The sequence below is a fragment of the Antechinus flavipes genome, chromosome 6 (assembly GCF_016432865.1).
Source record: "Antechinus flavipes isolate AdamAnt ecotype Samford, QLD, Australia chromosome 6, AdamAnt_v2, whole genome shotgun sequence".
NCBI classification, from domain to species: Eukaryota; Metazoa; Chordata; class Mammalia; order Dasyuromorphia; family Dasyuridae; genus Antechinus; species Antechinus flavipes.
The window spans coordinates 255,893,349-255,911,258 of NC_067403.1; the positions used below are offsets into that span (position 1 = coordinate 255,893,349).

The 17,910-nt window shown below is 50.1% G+C and overlaps 1 protein-coding gene and 1 long non-coding RNA gene across 2 annotated transcripts; one reads left to right on the plus strand and one right to left on the minus strand.

The window, feature by feature from the left end:
* Positions 1-1,127: 1,127 nt before the first annotated feature.
* Positions 1,128-5,455, plus strand: CDC42EP2 (CDC42 effector protein 2). The gene is made up of 2 exons (XM_051965653.1): positions 1,128-1,244; positions 3,951-5,455. Exon 2 carries the CDS (start codon positions 4,271-4,273, stop codon positions 4,919-4,921), a length of 651 nt encoding a protein of 216 aa, XP_051821613.1. The 5' UTR covers positions 1,128-1,244; positions 3,951-4,270; the 3' UTR covers positions 4,922-5,455.
* Positions 5,456-16,558: 11,103 nt separating this feature from the next.
* On the minus strand, positions 16,559-17,788 carry LOC127540795 (uncharacterized). Its single transcript, XR_007948283.1, has 2 exons — positions 17,691-17,788; positions 16,559-17,501 (listed from the first exon to the last, which is right to left on the minus strand). It is a non-coding gene; the product is annotated as an uncharacterized LOC127540795 (long non-coding RNA).
* Positions 17,789-17,910: the final 122 nt, after the last annotated feature.

Consider the following 17,910-nt stretch of genomic DNA (forward strand, 5'->3'; position numbering starts at 1 on the left):
TTATTTCCAGGCTGATGTGGGATTTATGTATGCCTGTATATGAGTCACAGGTAGCCGCCAACACTCCAGCAGTACCGCCAAAATCCATTTGACTTTCAGGAGCCCAGTGGGAGAGCCCCTGCTCCAATCACTTACTGGGGCCGGGCCAGCATAGAGGCCAAGGTGAGATCCAGACCCATTCCTTTATTTAGTGTTTCCTGGAACCCTCACCCCACCCTGTCGGAATCTCAAATCCCAAAGTGTTTGGGACCCCAGACCCTAGTCCGGCACCCAGGGCACTTACCAGGTGCAGGGGCAAGATGGAATTCGAGGAAATGCTTTGTGAGTGATAATTGACTGAGTGACTGAATGGCTGACTGACACTGATTGACTGAAAGACTGATCCTGGCTGGCTGATTGACTGACACTGACTGACTGAGTGACTGACTGACACAGGCTGGCTGGCTGGCTGACTGACAGACTGACATTAGCTGACTGACTGACTGACTGACTGACTGACACAGGCTGGCTGGCTGACTGACTGACAAACTGACATTAGCTGACTGACTGACTGGCTGGCTGACTGACAGACTGACATTAGCTGACTGACTGACACTGGCTGGCTCGCTGACTGACTGGCTGACTGACAGACTGACATTAGTTGACGACTGACTGACAGACTGACATTAGCTGACTGACTGACTGACTGACTGACACAGGCTGGCTGGCTGGCTGACTGACAAACTGACATTAGCTGACTGACTGACTGACAGATTGACATTAGCTGACTGACTGACTGACTGGCTGACTGACAGACTGACATTAGCTGACTGACTGATTGACTGACTGGCCAAAGAGATGGAGCTCCCCAGTCCGACGTGCCCCAGGCATCCTCCGAGCAGAGCCCGGGGCTGCCACGAGCTGGGATGGCTCCCCCCCACGCTCCCTCCTTCCTCCGCGCTCTCTTTCCTCCCCACTCCCTCCCCCTCCCACTTTAGCCCACCTCAGGGCCAGGGCGGAGGACAGCCCGGAGAGGCAGCTGGCGGGGCGGAGCCGGCTCCGGCCGGGCTCGGCCGGGCCGGGCCAGAGCCAAGCTACCATAGGCTCGTCGGGGACCCGGGGCGGGGCCCGCGGGGGCGGAGCTGTTGGCCCGGGGCCTGGGAACATTTCGCTCCCAGCTGCCGAGGGGCTTCGCTGCCGCCGCCCTTCCTTCGCTGATTCTGACCCGGCCCGGGACGGCCCAGCTTGGCCGCGAGCGCGTCCGCGTAAGTGCCCGAGGCAGAGCGGGCTGAGGCGGGGGGAGCGGCTCCGGGAGGTCCCCACGCCGGGCTCCGGAATTTCCCGGGCTGGAGAGGAGCCCGGCCCGGTCCAAATCCCGGCGGGAGGGGAAAGGATGTCGCTCAATGGCACAGGAGGGCTGGGCCCCCGGAGCCCCCTCCAGCTTTTTCTGTCCCTCCTGCTGCACTTTAGGCTCCCGCTCCCTCGCCCTGGCGTCCTCCGGGGCCGCCTTGCTCCTTCCCTCCCGGGGAGCTCCAAGACCCTTTCCCAGCTCGGGGGCCAGCGCGCCTCCCTCAGCCCCCCCCCCCCTCCCAGCCTGTCCTGATCCCTGGCCCGGGGCTGGGCTAAGAGCCGCCCCCCGCCCTCCGTCCGGCCCCGGGGGGAGGGGGAGAGCGCCCCGTATTTTTAGAAAGGGCTGAGGTGTGCGCCTATCTTTAGCCTTGCCCTGAAACAGATCCCGGCGGGGCAGGGCAGGGCAGGGCAGGGTAGGGCTGGGCTGGCAGCGCCCTGTTTGGGGCGTGAGGGCGTCCGAAGAGGAGAGGGCCGGACGGCCCTCGGGGCTGCTGTCCCAGCAGGAAGCCTCGAGCTGGGGATCCTTCGTTTCCCTTCGTGCCGGAGCCCCGAGCCCCGCGGGAAGCTCAGGCGGCGGGGGCGTCCTTCCTTTCCCGAACCCGGCCGGTGAAGGGCCAGGTCCGGCCTCCCTCCTCCTTCCTACCGTGGGGGTCTTATAGTCTGCTCACCCCGCCTTAGGAAAAGGTCCGGGCAGGCTCGAACCCGCAGCCCCGGAGCCAGACCGGCTCTTCTCCATCACCCGCTCCTGCCCAGGGTGGGACCTCGCAAGGACCGGGAGCCAGAATTCTCACCCGGCTCCCGGAGCACTCCGTGCTGGGGGCGCGTGGCGCCATCTAGTGGCCTCCGACTTGGCCGCTTAGCTCGGGCCCGAGGGAAACCCCGAATCGCTGCTGGGAAATTCTCCTCCTGAAAAAGCCCCCGGAGAGTTAAGGGTTAGAGTGTGTGAGAGCGTGTGTGACAGAGACGGGGAAGGAAAGGGAGAGAACTGAACCTAAGGAAGCTTGGGGCGTGGGCACGTGAGCGAGATAATTAACTGCAGGCAGTTTGCTGAAGGGAGTTGGGCCGAAGGTCAGAGGATTTGGGATCCTGAGCCTCGGTTTCCCCCCCTGTAAAATGGGGTTTGAGTCCGCGACCTCTGGGTCACCCGCCCTACTGGGGGCCATCTTCCTGGACTCCCAGGACAGGGCTGGGAGGGGCCCAGAAGGTGAGGAGTCCAGTTTTACAAAGCTGCTGGTGAGTCAGGAGCTTCCCAGAGTTCCCACCTGTCTCAGGTGATAAATTGGCCGGAGCTGGAAGCCGGCCTGGGGGCTCCAGGCTGTCGTTAACATTAGTTCATAAACCTTTGGGCTATCGGACAAGGACCGGCTGGACTTGAGGCTGGTCTGAGCCCTACGGAGGCCTCTGAAGGGAAAGGGATTTCCTGGGGTCGCTCGGAGTAAGGGGAACGGTCCAGGCTGCCCGGCCCTCCCCTAGAGGCCCCTCCCTCATCAGGTGGGATCCAGGTGACAAAGGCCTGCCTGGGACAAGACACTAGGGGACACCTGGGAGATCTGGTTGCCAGCGCCCCCCATCCCATTCTTTCCCTGTTCAGCCTCACATCTGGAAATGGGTGGACACATCTGGCCCAGAATGAGGCAGCTGTCTGGCAAGCACTTCTGCCCACCCAGGGTCTTAGTTTGTTGTGGAAACGCTCCATCTCTGGGAACGGAGCGAGAGCCTCTCGGCTGAGCCAGGAGATTGCCACCTGCCTCTCGGGGTGGGCAGGAGGCTGGGCCCTAACTCCTGGCTCTGGAGCTAAGGGGGGGAGCACCGTGAAGATCTGGGGTGACTCTCACAGGCCGGGCTGCCGAGGGGAGCGGGGGAAGGCAGGTCCCTCACAGGAGGAGCTGTGCCAGGATTTCAGGGGTCTGTGGGTACAGGGCCTGGCCCTTCTGCCGGTCCCCACTTAGTCCCCATCAGGGGAGTCTTTTCTTCTGGCTCACGTATCTGATCTCTTCCTGGGATTCCATACCAATGAGGCCTTTGGGGAGGAAGGTGCTGAAGGAGGCTCCAGGCTCACTCCCCCTGTGGGAGGCAGCTGAGCCCTCTGGGAGTTCCTGATCTGGGTGGGCCTATGGAAGTGCTGCTGTGTAGGACATATACTCCGGGCCTAGAAGGTAGCAGCTGGTGCAAGGAGCCGGGAGTCTGCTGGGTTCCAGTTTTGCCGGTGTATTCTCAAGCAAGTCCCTTCTCTTTGGGACTCGGGTCCCTCTTCTAAAATGAAGGGGTAGAGGCACTAGATGGGGCCATGGAGAGAGCATCAGCTCTGGGAGCAGGAGGCCCCGATACTTGACACTAGCTGTGTGATCACTAACCAAAACAAAATTAAAAAATGAGGGGGTGAGCGATCCATAAGGTCTGCCTCTCCCCTCCCCCACATTGTTCTAAGGTCCTTCGTTCTAAGTTGTCTGACATTGCACGTTCTAGGATCTGAGCTCCCTCCTTCTTACTGCTGGGAAACCAGGGGCCCAGATTACTGCCGGAAAGCATGGAAGGGACCAGGACGAGAAACCTGGGATGTTTGGGGACAGCTCCCCACTGGCTGGGCAAACTCTCACCCGCTTCTCCCTCTTCTCTTGCAGAGTGGGCCAGCTTCCGGCCCCGTGAGTCCAGGAGAAAGTCGCCTGCCTCCGAGGGAGCCGGGCAGGAGAGCTGCCTCCCCACCGGCCGCAAAGGCCGCCACGCTGCCCCTCAGCCATTTTTAGACTTTAATTTTTTTCACTTTTCCTCGATTCAGTGACTTTGGTTCAGCTTAGCCCTTGCCCCCTTTGGGTCCAGCTGCCATTGGTGGATCCTCAAGGGCTCTAGGAAGGCTTGAGGATACCCACAGTCCGGTAGAAATCTAGCCGGTTGTGGGAGCCAGTTCTTGCCGTACCGGGCCCTCCGTGTTTGGTATGGTGATATGTCTACCAAGGTGCCCATTTACCTGAAGCGGGGCAACCGCAAAGGGAAGAAGGAGAAGCTTCGTGACCTGCTGTCATCAGACATGATAAGCCCACCGCTGGGCGACTTCCGCCACACCATCCACATCGGCAGCGGTGGCGAGGGAGACATGTTCGGCGACATCTCCTTCCTACAGGGCAAGTTCCACCTGCTACCTGGCACAGTGGGCGAGGGACCTGAGGAAGAGGAGGAAGATGGCGCCTTCAACCTCCCCTTCCAGTTTGCCCGGACCAACACAGTCTGTGAGCCTCTGGGGCTGTCCGACGGGCACTCCCCTCTGCTCAAGAACGCCATCTCCCTGCCGGTCATCGGGGGGCCCCAGGCACTCACCCTGCCCTCGGCTCAAGCCCCGCCCAAGCCACCACGGCTGCACCTGGAGACCTCCCTGCCAACCTCCCAGGAGAACGAGGGCTTGCAGATCTGGAGGACTCAAGAGACTTCCTCTCCCCAGAACGGCTTCCTGCCCGAGCAGGGCACCGAGGAGCCATTCCTGTCCCAAGCCAGCTCCCTCCTTTCCCTGAATGTGGACCTGGGCCCTTCCATACTGGACGACGTCCTACAGATCATGGACCAGCACCAAGACGTAGACAGAGTGGAGATCCCCACATAAAGCCCCAGGACGGGCGGGACGGTGAAGGGGCATTAGGCCCAGGGAGGCAAGATGTGGATGTGGGATGGATTCCCCAAGCCTTTACCTCTGGGATCGGAGGGCAGAGCATCTCTCGCTCTCGGTTCCCCCCCACTTTGTCTCATGGGAATAATGTCCTTCTAGAGAGACCAGCAGAAAAGCACTTTGGGACAGCCAGGTGCCAGAAAAGCAGCCTGTTCTTCCAGAGAGTTCCTCAGCTCCATTCTCAAGTACCCCGGCCAGCAAACTGTGGTTGGGGGAGACCCGATTCTGCCTTTCCTCGGTTAGAGCCAGGATGGCCAGAGGTAGTTGCAGGATGGAGAAGGCTCCACAAAGGACTGTGGGAATCCACCCGGGTCTGGGTAAAAGGGGGGGTACCCTTACTCTAGATTCTAGTCATCTCCTGGAAAAGACTCTGCAGGCAATACGAGCCCGGCGTCAGCCCCTTTCCCTCCCCCTGACCTTGACTTAGAGTGAGCTGTGAAGGCAATAAACCATGCTGGATTGGTGACAGCTTCCTCCGCCTCGGTCTCCTTCCCTGTCCCCCGTCTCAGGTTTGCTTTGAGCCCAACTAACTTGGATTTAATAACCAGCCGGCAGAGTGCCGGACATCAAAGGTTTGGCCCGCTGGGCAGAAGGCACAATCCCTGCTTCTGGTCGTAGGATCTAGAAGTTGTCTCCCCATTTCACAAATGAGGGAAACTGAGGCTCAGGCTCACAGGGTTTGCCAGAAACATGCAGCAGAATGGAGACTCGTAGCTAGCTTTTCCAGGGAGGACTTTTCCCCTAAACCCCACAGCTCCGCAGACACCCAATGAGCACATTAAGTCGGGGCTAAGCTCCCTGAGGGCAGGAATCCTGTCTTTTTCCTTTATTTTTCCCTAGCATATACAGGGCCATGAATACAGTAGGCATTTAATAAATGTCTCCTCAATAAATGAGATGAGAAACGAAAGATGGGCCGGATTGTGGGGCACAGACTGCATTCGGACCTGCTTGGGCAAGCCACCAGTCCCTCCCAGCATTGTACACCTTACGATGCCTTGTGTTGCCCTTGAAGTAGGCAGGCTTCCCAGAATCCTCCTCCTCTCTTGGGTAGTTTCCACCAGCAGGCAGAGAGCCTGTCCCTCCTCCCCGCCGGGCTGCTCATTCCTCTGGGATCCTGCTAAGCTCCCAGCCACGGCCACCATCCCCTTCGGTGCCCCCTAATCCCTGAGCGGATGACGGCCGCCAGCGCTTTGCTCAGGAGCCCCAGACCTTGCAGATCAGGGCAGCCCTGGAGGCGAGAGGAGGCTGGGCTGGATGGAGGCTCACTGCGGCCACTGCTCTTGGGGACACTCTAACTGCAAGCTAACCCAATACCGGGAACTCTTTGGAGGCCAGGATAGCCACGGCCTCCCATAAATCCCCACAGAGGCAGATGCAAACACTTCTGTGCCACATCTTGCAGACAATTCGTCAGCTCCATTTTTTGTGGGCAACACATGAATCTGGGCGATTTTTCACTTGCCAAAAGCCTGTTTACAAAGGACTGGGAAATAAGGCCAGGGGTCCTTTTAAAAGAAACCCAGTCTACCGGGAGATGCGTATGCAAACGCCCAGTGCCTGCTTCGCTCCAGGGTCCTAGGCCTCGGGCCCCTGACACTGGTCACCTCCAGCTACCTCCTTTTCTAGAGAAGGGAAGAGGCTGGCGCTGGCTTGTGGTTAGTAAGTTGCAGAACTGGCTCCAAAACCAGATCCAGTTCCCAACAACCTTAGCCCTGAGCTGACCCGTGTGGCTCGGAGGGAAGGAAGTCAGGCTGCCAGGGGGCCGGCCTAGGTGGTCACAATCCCCCACTCCCGCACCTGAGTCTGCACTGCAATGTTTTCTGCATGCAGGTTGGCTGCTGTTTGTTCAGAGCAGGGAAAAGGCAGTGCCCTTGTAGCCGGTGTGTCCCCACTCTGCAAAGTCCCCTGGGTGACTGAAAAGTGAACTAGACAGAGCCTTCGAAGCTCTCTCACAGACCTTCCTGACCAGGTTTTCTGCTTCCAGATCCTTTCAAATCTCTGTCACTCTGTTTTGAGGGTGCTCCAGGCTAAATTGAAAACTGCAAATGGGACGGGAGCCCTAACCCTTTTTACTTTGCACACCCTCCCCCTTGTGGGCCAGGCCCTCCTCCCCCCTCCCCTATTATCACTTGTGGGAGTCTGTCACCCTCTAACAGTACTTGAGGACCTTGCTGATGGCTCAGACGGACCGGGAGGATCATTCCCCTACTTCAGGGAGGGCCCCGAGAGAATATGCTTAGCAGTGGCTTTGGGCATGGCCACTATTGCTGGTCAGCCCCCCTCCCTCCCCTGACAGGCTAATGGGGGGGCCCAGCTCTCGGCGGGGAGCCGGTACCGGGCCGGAGCAGGAGTTGTGATTTTCTGCTTTTGTTCAGCCATTTCTGACTCGTGACCCCATCATGGGGCGGGAGAGTTGGCAAAAATACTGGAATGGTTCCATTTCCTGCTCCAGCTCGTTTTACAGATGAGGAAACTGAGGCCTTGCCAGGGACACCCAGCTAGTAAGTGAGGCTGGATTTGAACTTGGGAAGACCCCTTTCTGACTGCAGGCTTGGCGCTCTGATCTCGGGGGCGCCACTTAGCCACCCTGTGCTTTTCACCGGGGCCTGGTTTGACCTGACCTGGGAATCGCATTTGCTTTGAGACAATCCCTTTGAATGGGCCTCTTGTCACCCAGGAAGGCGGAACAGCAGGGGATGGAAAGCCATTTTTAACAAAAGTTGAGGGGCCGCGATGGCGGGCTTCTCAGAGGTGCAGGTGACACGAGCCCAGGAGGGGGCGCACCCCCTGGGTAAAGGGTCCATCAGGTCCTGCCCAGTGAAAATGCCGAGATGATGTTTAATAAGCATAGAGATGACCGTCCTGGCTTGGACTCGGAAATCGGTTTCACAAGTCACAAGATGGGGAAGGCTGGACGGCGGTCTGAAAAAGATTTAAAGGTTTAGTGGACCACAAGCTCAGCGGATAGCTAGGTGATACTCTGGAGTCCGGCTCAGCTTCCCGAGTTCAAATCGAGCCTCAGATACTTACTAGCTGTGTGACCCTAGGCAAGTCACTTGACCCTATTTGCCTCAGTTTCCTTATCTGTCCAATGGGCTAAAGAAGGAAATGAAGCCATTCGAACATCTTTACCAAGAAAAGCCCAAACAAATCACAAAGAATCAGACATGACTGAAAGCAACTGCCCCGTGGGCCTTATTAGGAGGGACTTTGGTGTCAGGACTAGAAATCATCCCATTGCTCTTCCGTGGCCAGACCACATCAAGAAGCTCAGGTTCGGGCTCTGGGGCCATGTTGATAAACCGGAGCATCCATAGATGGGCAAACAGCCTGGTGAAGGGCCTCCTTGCCCCTTCCGAGCCCAAACGCAGGGCTCTTTACCCTCCCCCTTACACCTCCTGAGGCCATGGGAGTCCGCCCACCGCCATTGTGAGCTTCCCGAGATCCACAGTATCAGGGGCCCAATGGACCAGACTAAGGCAGGGAGAAGCTGGTCCTCCGGGGCCCTAGTTGCCCTCTCAGAGGAGCGTTTCAACCTGCCAGGAACCCCCATGACCACTCGAGCCCTTCTTTCTTGGCTACTGTCCATGGCGACTTGGCATATTTTCCCAGCTTTCCATCTGGTCTCAGCTCACTGTCCAAATGCAGTATGTCTGTCTGTCTGTCCATGACACATTCAGATGGATGGACCAACACTGAGCTCTTTCTGGCACAAGTAATTTGTGGGAGCTTGGGGCAAGCAGCCAGAGAGCTGGCCTGGGGGCCAGGAAGGTACCTCTGGCACATACTGGCTTCTGGGGCTCAGTAGGTGGCACTCAAATCCAGCCTCCGATACTTAACTGGTTGGGCGAGTCTGTGAGCACTTACTAAGTAACATCTGCCAGGCATTGTACTAAGCACTGCAGGTACAAAAGCTCAAAAGAGACAAAAGATAATCCCTGGCCTTAAGAAGTTTAGGGTGGCTCGGTGGCGCAGTGGATAGAGCACCAATCCTGAAGTCAGGAGGAGTTCAAATCTCATCTCAGACATTAAACACTTCCCAGCTGTGTGACCCTGGGCAAGTCACTTAACCCCAATTGCCTCAGGGGGAAAAAAAGAGACCCTTATAATCTTACCACATAGAACCAAATATGTTCGAACAAGCTTTTATACAGAATAAATTAGATGATCACTAGAGAGAAGCCATTAAAATTAAAGGGGATTAGGAAAGGCCTCCTGGGGAAGGTGGGATTTTTTTTAAAGCTTTTCATTTTCAAAACATGCATAGACAATTTCCAACATTCACCTTTGCAAAACCTTGTGTTTCAAATTGTTTTTACTCCCCTTCCCCCGAACCCCCTCCCCTGGATGGCGAGTAATCCAATAGGTTAAACGTGCAATTCTTGTATACATATTTCCACAATGATCATCCTCAAGAAAATAAAGAGCAAAAAGGAAAAAAAACGAGCAAGAAAACAAAATGCGAGCAAACAACAAAAAGTGAAGATGCTGTGTTGTGGTTCACACTCAGTTCCCACAGTCCTCTCTGGGTGTAGATGGTTCTCGCCATCACAAGACCATTGGGACTGGCCTGAATTACCTCGCTGTGGAAAAGAGCCCCGATCGTCTAAATTGATTGTCATATAATCTTATTGCTCTGTCCAGTGTTCTCTACTTCATTTAGGTTCAGTTCCTGTCAGTCTCTCCAAGTCTTTCTGTATTCGTCCTGCTGGTGGTTTCTTACAGAACAATAATGTTCCATGACATTCATATACCACAGCTCATTCAGCCATTCTCCAACTGATGGGCAGCCACTCAGTTTCCAGTTCTGAAGGTGAAATTTGAAGCTAGGCCCCGGGGGAAATCATAGGTCTGATCTAATCTACCCATGATGGGATACGGTGGGAAGTTATGGGGTCTCCCAAGTTGACGTTCATGAAAGGGCCTTGGAGTGTGGGGAGGGGGGAAAGGGTTACTTCAGTTTACTCAAAACGTAAGTAATGAAGGCACAAGAGTGACGAATCTCACCAAGGAGCGTGAGTGGGATGCAAGGAAGAATTCCATGGGAAAGGAAAGATGCTGCAGAGAGAGATCGCCCAAGAAAGGAGGTGCGTCAGGCAGGCAGTGAGAGCATGTGCCATTGACATCCGGGCAGGCAAGGCAGGTCTAGGAACGGGCCCTGCTGAGAGTCTTGCCGAGTACCCTCTCTGGGCCTCAGTTTCTCCTTCTGCAAACAGAAGAACTTGGAGTGAATGGTCTCTAAAATCTTAGAATCACAGGAGCTAATAGGATCCCAATTTCTGACGTTAAGTCTTTGGAGAACTCGGGTGGCAAGAATTTACTCCTGCGGGACAACGGCCTTTGCAAAAGTGTGGAGGCCAGAGGCTGAATGATGAGTTTAAGGATGCCAAGGAGACCAGTTTAGTTGGAACCAAAGTCAGTGGAGGTTAGAAATACACAATCCTTCTGGGACTGGGTCCTGGAGCCATGAAATTGTCCATGGGTCCAGAAGTCCAGGGCTCTTATCCCCAACCAGCTGTGTCTCTTTGTCTGGACTCCCATTTTCCCCCACCTATAAAAATCAGCTGGTTGGATCAAAGGTTCCTTCCATTCAATGCTACTCTAATCAGACCAACCTGGGGCTCTTAGTGCCCCCTAGTGTTTGACTAGAGAGTCAGCTCAGATATAATTGCAATCTGGTTGCTCAATGCAGGACACCCACTGTCCTTTGCTGTCTCATCCTCTCCATGTGCTTCTCAGGGGCTGAGCTATACCTGTTAATGCATTAACTTGCCTCCTAAATGCCTTTCCCTGCAATGGGAAGAGTCCAAATAAATAAATAAAAATAAATTTTATAACCTTTATACATTTATAAATTATATATATATAAATTATAAAAATCTAAAATTATATTTATAAAAATAAATAAAATGATTTTATTTATTAACTTTATATATTCATAAATTATAAAAATATAAAAATAAAATATATATCAACACATTGGCCCTCTGAAGCTACCTCTTCTGCACCTGTAGTCCACCACTTCTATCCTAAGAGTGAGGAGTACTGCTCAACCCCAGTCCTCTGAAGTCATGAGTACATTCACACGTCTGCCGATCTTGTTTCCTTTACATCGTGGTATTCATTTTGTAGCTCATCTTTTGGTGCTACTTAGTATTTCTCTGCATTGGTTCTTAGGAGCCTCCCAGAGTTTCTCCAAATTCTTTTCATCATTCCTTATTGCATTTGGATAATAATAGTTCGATGTGGTTACCCTGTGGGCAACCACATTGGAGCCATTTTTTTAGCTACAACGAAAACTGCTACTCTGAATATTTCTGTACCTATGAGTCTTTACTCTTTAATTAGTTTTGCTGAATTTTGTTTTCTTACTCTTTTTTTATTCTTTGGTTCTCTGGAAGTGGAGGGGGAATAACAGTGGGAAATGTAAGTGACATAAAAATAGAATATGTCAACAAGAATATTTAAAGCTTCCAAAAGAGCTCTACTGTCAAGAAGAAGCGAGGTAAGGGTCCCCACTCAGACTCCCGCTGAAGTAATATGCTAAGTTCTGGACATCAGACTTTAGGAAAGATGTTAAGCAACTGGCAAGTATCCAAGGGAAAGGTGACCCACATGGGGAAGGGCTAAGGAATATCTGTCAAATGAATCGGAAAAGGAAATGGCAAACCCCTCCAGTATCTCTGCCAAGAAAATCTCAAAATGTGCTCACGAAGAGTTAAAACAGGTTGAAATGCCCTCTAGAGGGTGGAACCAGGAACAACAGGGAGGGGAGAGAACTCTTCTGTGTGAGGAAAACTTTCCTGACTTCAGCTTGAGGTATCTACCCATGGAATGGGCTTCCTCAAGAAAGAGGGAGTTCCCCATCCCTGGAGGTCTTCCAGTAAAAGTTGTTTGATTCCTTGTGGATCAGATCTTTGACTATGTATGGATTAGAGGAGATAAGCCCTGAGATCCTTTTCAATTCCAAAACTTATTCTTGAATCGGATCTCAGGCTAGAAATGGAACTTCAAGGGACCTTAGAAATCATCAAGTCCAATTAATATTCAAGTTCTCCTATTTAGAAGTACTAAATACTAGCTAACATTTCTATAGTGATTACTATGTTCTGAAGTCAGAAAATAGACTAAAAAATGAGAAAAAAGATTCCCAACATAAAAAACTATTAGGTTGACAGGGACGCTGTCACAAAAACAGAAGAAGAAAATAACTTCAAAACAGCAAAGAAAAACACAACCTGGATACAAATTCAACTAGAATTCTGGGAAAGGACTTTTTAAAAACATTTTTATAAATGAACATCACGTAGTGATTACTACATGCGAGGCACTAGGCCAAGAACTTTAAAATTACTTCATTTAATCCTCACAACAACCCTGCCAGACAGATGCTGCTGTCCTCATTTTACAGAGAAGGAAACTGAAGCAAATAACAATTAAATAAGTTGACTAGGGTCACACGGCAAGTAAGGCCTGAAGCAGACTTGAACTCAAGTCTTCCTGACTCCAGACTCAGCACTATTCATTCTATTCATCTTATCTCTTTGGGACTCAATTTCTTCATTTGGTAAATGCTAATAATGATATTCCCAACTTCACTGTTTACCACTCTTCCATAATGAATGGAGGTTAAAGGAGGCTTCAAAATTATCTGATATAAATCCTTCACTATACAAATGAGGAAACTGAGGTCCAGGGAGATCAAGTGGATAGAATGAATAGAGTGTTTGCTCAGGGCATACAGCCATTGGATGGCAGAGCTGGTCTTCTAAGCCAGGTTCTTCCAGCTCTTTCTGGTCCACTCAAGAAAGCTGGATGATATCTGGGCAAATCTCAGCTTTGCCCATTCCTGCTGATCTGTTAAGTGCTCATTCTCTCTGGATATTTTATACATATGGACATACATGTTATACATATATCTTTAACTTACTTAACTGGATTTGTCCATTCTAATTTTCACGGAGTTTGTTTCCTGGGCAGATTTGGTGTCTCTTCTGCCAAGCTGTTAATTCCCTTTTTAATTCTTTCTTCCACAGCTCTTGTTTCATTTGTAAACATTTTTTTTTTAATCCTTTCCCGGAACTCTAGTTGAATTTGTATCCACGTTGTTTTTCTTTGATGTTTTGAAGTTATGTTCTTCTTCTGTTTTTGGGACAGCATCCCTGTCACCATAATAGTTTTTTATGGTAGGAACCTTTTTTCTTTTTTTTTTTTTTTTCCATGAATCTTAGTTGTTTCTTTCTTTCTTTTTTTTTTTTTTAAATAACTTTTTATTGACAGAACCCATGCCAGGGTAATTTTTTCCAGCATTATCCCTTGTACTCACTTCCGTTCCGATTTTTCCCCTCCCTCCCTCCACCCCCTTCCCCAGATGGCAAACAGTCCTTTACATGTTAAATAGGTTACAGTATATCCTAGATACAATATATGTGTGCAGAACCGAACAGTTCTCTTGTTGCACAGGGAGAATTGGATTCAGAAGGTAGAAATATCCCGGGAAGAAAAACAAAAATGCAAGCAGTTTATATTCATTTCCCCGTGTTCTTTCTTTGGGTGTAGCTGCTTCTGTCCATCTTTGATCAATTGAAACTGAATTAGCTCTCTTTATCGAAGAGATCCACTTCCATCAGAATACATCCTCAAACAGTATCATTGTTGAGGTATATAATGATCTCCTGGTTCTGCTCATTTCACTCAGCATCAGTTCATGGAAGTCTCTCCAGTCCTCTCTGTATTCATCCTGCTGGTCGTTCCTTACAGAACAATAATATTCCATAACGTTCATATGCCATAATTTATTCAACCATTCTCCAATGGATGGGCATCCATTCATTTTCCAGCTTCTAGCCACTACAAACAGGGCTGCCACAAACATTTTGACACATACAGGTCCCTTTCCCTTCTTTAGTATCTCCTTGGGGTATAAGCCCAGTAGAAACACTGCTGGATCAAAGGGGATGCACAGTTTGATAACTTTTGGGGCATAGTTCCAAGTTGGGAACCTTTTTTCTCATTTTTTAGCCCATTTTCTGACTTCAGGTTTGTTATAGGGTCAGATTTTTTTGTATCTCTGGAGGGAACATGTAGACTGGCCCTGTTGCTTTTTTAGAGTACTGAATATTGTGTTATTCTAGCATCTCACGGACAATTCAAGCTGGAGACCCACGAGTTTTCATTGCTCCCAAAGTGGTCTAATCCAAAGCAAAATCTAATTGCTGTCCTCCTAACCTCACTCCACCCCGAGTCAGAGCTCTGGAAATTCTTGCCCAGGCTTTGGGTCCCAGCACCAGTAGATACTGCTGAAATCATCCCATAACTGCCATCTGGAAAGCTCTGAGTGACTTTAGTCTGAGATTCTGGTTATTCTTTTGCAGGCTGGGCTAGAAGCTAGAACTGAGATCTACTCTGCTCCTGAGATCTGAGCCACCCTGTCACTGCTGCAGGCTTCCGAACTATATCAACTCAGCCCTCAATTGCTCCTTACCCCAAAATACCATCCCTGAGTACAGGTCCCCCCCTAAATTCACCTTGACCTGTGACCTAGATCTGTGAGCTGGGATGCTACCAATTGACATCCATTCCTGTCCTTCCATTTAGGTCCAGGACCTCCTCTTGTTCTAGTCTACAACATGGAGCACCTCCGGCCAGACCCGTCTTATCTGTCTCCCTAAACCAAACCGAGCTGGCAAAAACAACTCACTGGGACTTTTTCTTGGATTTCTCCACTCAGATTAAATGTGGCATATTTTCTAATTATATTTGGGGGACATAGGGAGCGGGCACTGGAATCCTAGCTGGGGGATTTCTTGTTATTCTGTCATCTCAGTTTCCCCATTCTAATAAAGAGGAAAACACTCCTAGTGGCTCAGGGAGGGTCATTTTGAGCCTGAGGGATTTCAGAATGATGAGAAGAGTCTAGTGTACAATCTAGGAACTCATCCTTTCGAGGAATAGTAGAGATTGGATTATTTTTTGTTCCTAGAACAGTCAATAAAAACATTTGTTAAGTACATACTGGACTATATGATGGGGGCTGTACTAAATGCTGAGGATGCTGCAAGACGGTCCTTGCTGTTAAGGAGCTCACTGTTTAATGAGGGAGAAAATGTGCGAACGCTCTGAACAAACTATATACGGGAGAAATTGGAGATATCAGAAAGAAGACACTGGCATTAGAGGGAGACTCTAGCTAGAAGACAGAATTTTAGCAGTAAAAATAGGTAAACATCATAGACTGAGGAAAGGAGGATACCAGTGACAGAAACTTGGCCACAGCCTATCCTGGTGTGTCTAGGAGTGCCTCTCTATCTTGGTATATCTAAGGGAACTACCTCTATCCTGATCTACCTAGACAGAGTCCAAGGAAGGGAAGCATGGGAGGCAGAGGGAGGGAAAGCACAAATAAGCCCTCAGCAATAATGCAGGATGAAGGCCAAAGGGCCTCCGATCCAATCTCCCTGAGCTTGAAAGTGGATTAAATTCAGCAAAAGTTCATAAGATTCCAGATCGAGGCCTCAAAGGGACCTTAGATATCATCTGGCCCCAAATCCTCATTCTACAAGTGAGAAAACTGAGGGCCAGAGAAATCACCATTAAAATGGTTTGTCCAACTCTGCTCAAAAAGTTATCAGACTGTGCGTACCCTTTGACCCAGACGTGTTTCTTCCGGGCTTCTATCCTAAAGAGATACTCAAGAAGGGAAAGGGACCCGTATGTGCAAAAATGTTCATGGCAGCCCTGTTTGTAGAGGCCAGAAACTGGAAACTGAGTAGATGCCCATCAGCTGGAGAATGGCTGAATAAAGTGTGGTATATGAATGTTATGGAATATTATTGTTCGGTAAGAAATGATCAGCAGGAGGATTTCAGAGAGACCTGGAGAGACTGACAGGAACTGATGCTGAGGGAAATGAGCAGGACCAGGAGATCATTATATACTTCAACAACAAGACTATATGATGAACAGTTCTAATGGACGTGGCTGTCTTCAAAAATGAGGTGAACCAAATTAGTTGCATTTGTTCAATAATGAATAGAACCAGCTACACCCAGGGAAAGAACTCTGGGAGATGACTATGAACCACTACATAGAATTCCCAATCCCTCTATTTTTGTCCACTTGCATCTTTGATTTCCTTCACAGGCTAATTGTACACTATTTCAAAGTCCGATTCTTCTTGTGCAGCAAAATAGGACATGTATACATATATTGTATACTTTAACATATTTAACATGTATTGGTCAACCTGCCATCTGGGGGAGGGGGTGGGAGAAGGAGGGGAAAAGTTGGAACAAAAGGTTTTGTAATTGCCAATGCTGAAAAATAACCCCGTGCATATCTTGTAAATAAAAAGCTATAATTAAAAAAAAATGATTTGTCCAAGTTGACCCAGATGGTACATTATTTCTAGGAATTCAACTCTGGTCCCTCTCCATTGAGTATCAGTAAAACTTTTTCTTTAACTTTAGATTTGTTTGTTTGTTTTTTTTTTTAAATTAAAGATTATAAATCAGTTTAAATTGATTAACAACATAAGTTGGAAGAAAAGATATCCTTGAAAAATGCCAAAAATTCAAAAGAAGTAGTTTTTTAATGAGCATATGTAGAAGTACGCAGCAGCACAAAAAAAGGATTAGCACCATAATGGAAACAGAAAGAACAAAAAAAGTTTGTAATAACCAAGTTTAACTCCGAGAAGAGCTGAGAAAATGCACAGAGGCAGAGCTATGGGAGTAGATATTGTAGTTCTGTCGGACACAGTTAATGCATGGATAGCTTTTCTTACTTTTTTCTTTACTTTTAATTTTCTGTTAACAAGAGATGGCTTGCTGGTAAGAGGGGAAAATGAGGAGGGTGAGCTCTTGCGCCTCAGAAATCGGAAATCCTTACAAATCGGGGTTTGATTTATTTTTTGTTTTAGATTGGCTAGATTTTAAAAGTGTAAATAATCAGATTTCACTTAAAAGTGTTAGAGCAAACTTTTTTTAAAAAAAATCCCTGCAAAATCCGGTTGTTAAACATAGCCCTGGTTATAGTCGGAAATGAAATTGATGAATGTTTGTTTGTTGCAGACAAACATACAAAGCAGATACAGAGTAACTGGGGCGGAGAAACTATAGAAAATTGATACAATGTAACTTTTAACAGCTGCACATCCCCAAAAGAGAGTGAATAGATTTGTTCCAAATTCCCGGAAGGAGGAGTCGATGGGGCGGGGCGCGACGCTCCTGAGGGGGCAGACTGGTGTTTGCCCTTCTGTATACGTCCCGTTTAGCACAGTGCCCCACGAGCAGTAGTTGTTTAAATGCTGGCTGCCCGTGACTCTCGCCCACTGCAGAGCAAAAGTTCAGATTTGCGTTATTCCCATTGCTGTTTTTCCTTCCTCGCTCCGTCCCTTCACAATTGGGGTCCTCAAAGGGAGGTGAAAGGAAAAACCTCGCAGGAGGTTTCGGCCGGAGTTAGACGCTTTCATTAGCGGCCCAGAGATTTTTATCACTTTGGATTTTCAGCGTGCCTGCGTTAGAGATATAAACAGGCTCGAATAGCGCGTGCGCATTGGCGTAGTTTTGTTCTCTTACCAGATACAGGCTAGGTCTTGCTATTAGGAGAAAAGGGCCCCCACCTGCCTTCTTGCGCTTGCGTAATTGAGCTGGGGAGGGGAGGGGAGATTGGAGGGGTATGGGACGTGGGGAAGATGGCCGACCTTTTCGGCGCCTGCGCGTTGGATGTGAGCTGGCTTTGATGAATATAGGCGGAGAGCACTTCCGTTTGAAGCTTGGGCGAGGATGGGGTGGAGAGGCGAATTCTTTAGGCTAAGCGCCTGCGCGCTGGGTCTGTAGTGAGGGGCGGGAGAGAGATCGTGCTCTCCGGGACCGGCGCCTGCGTGCTAGCGCAGAAGCAGCCTCGCTCTCCCGATCACACGC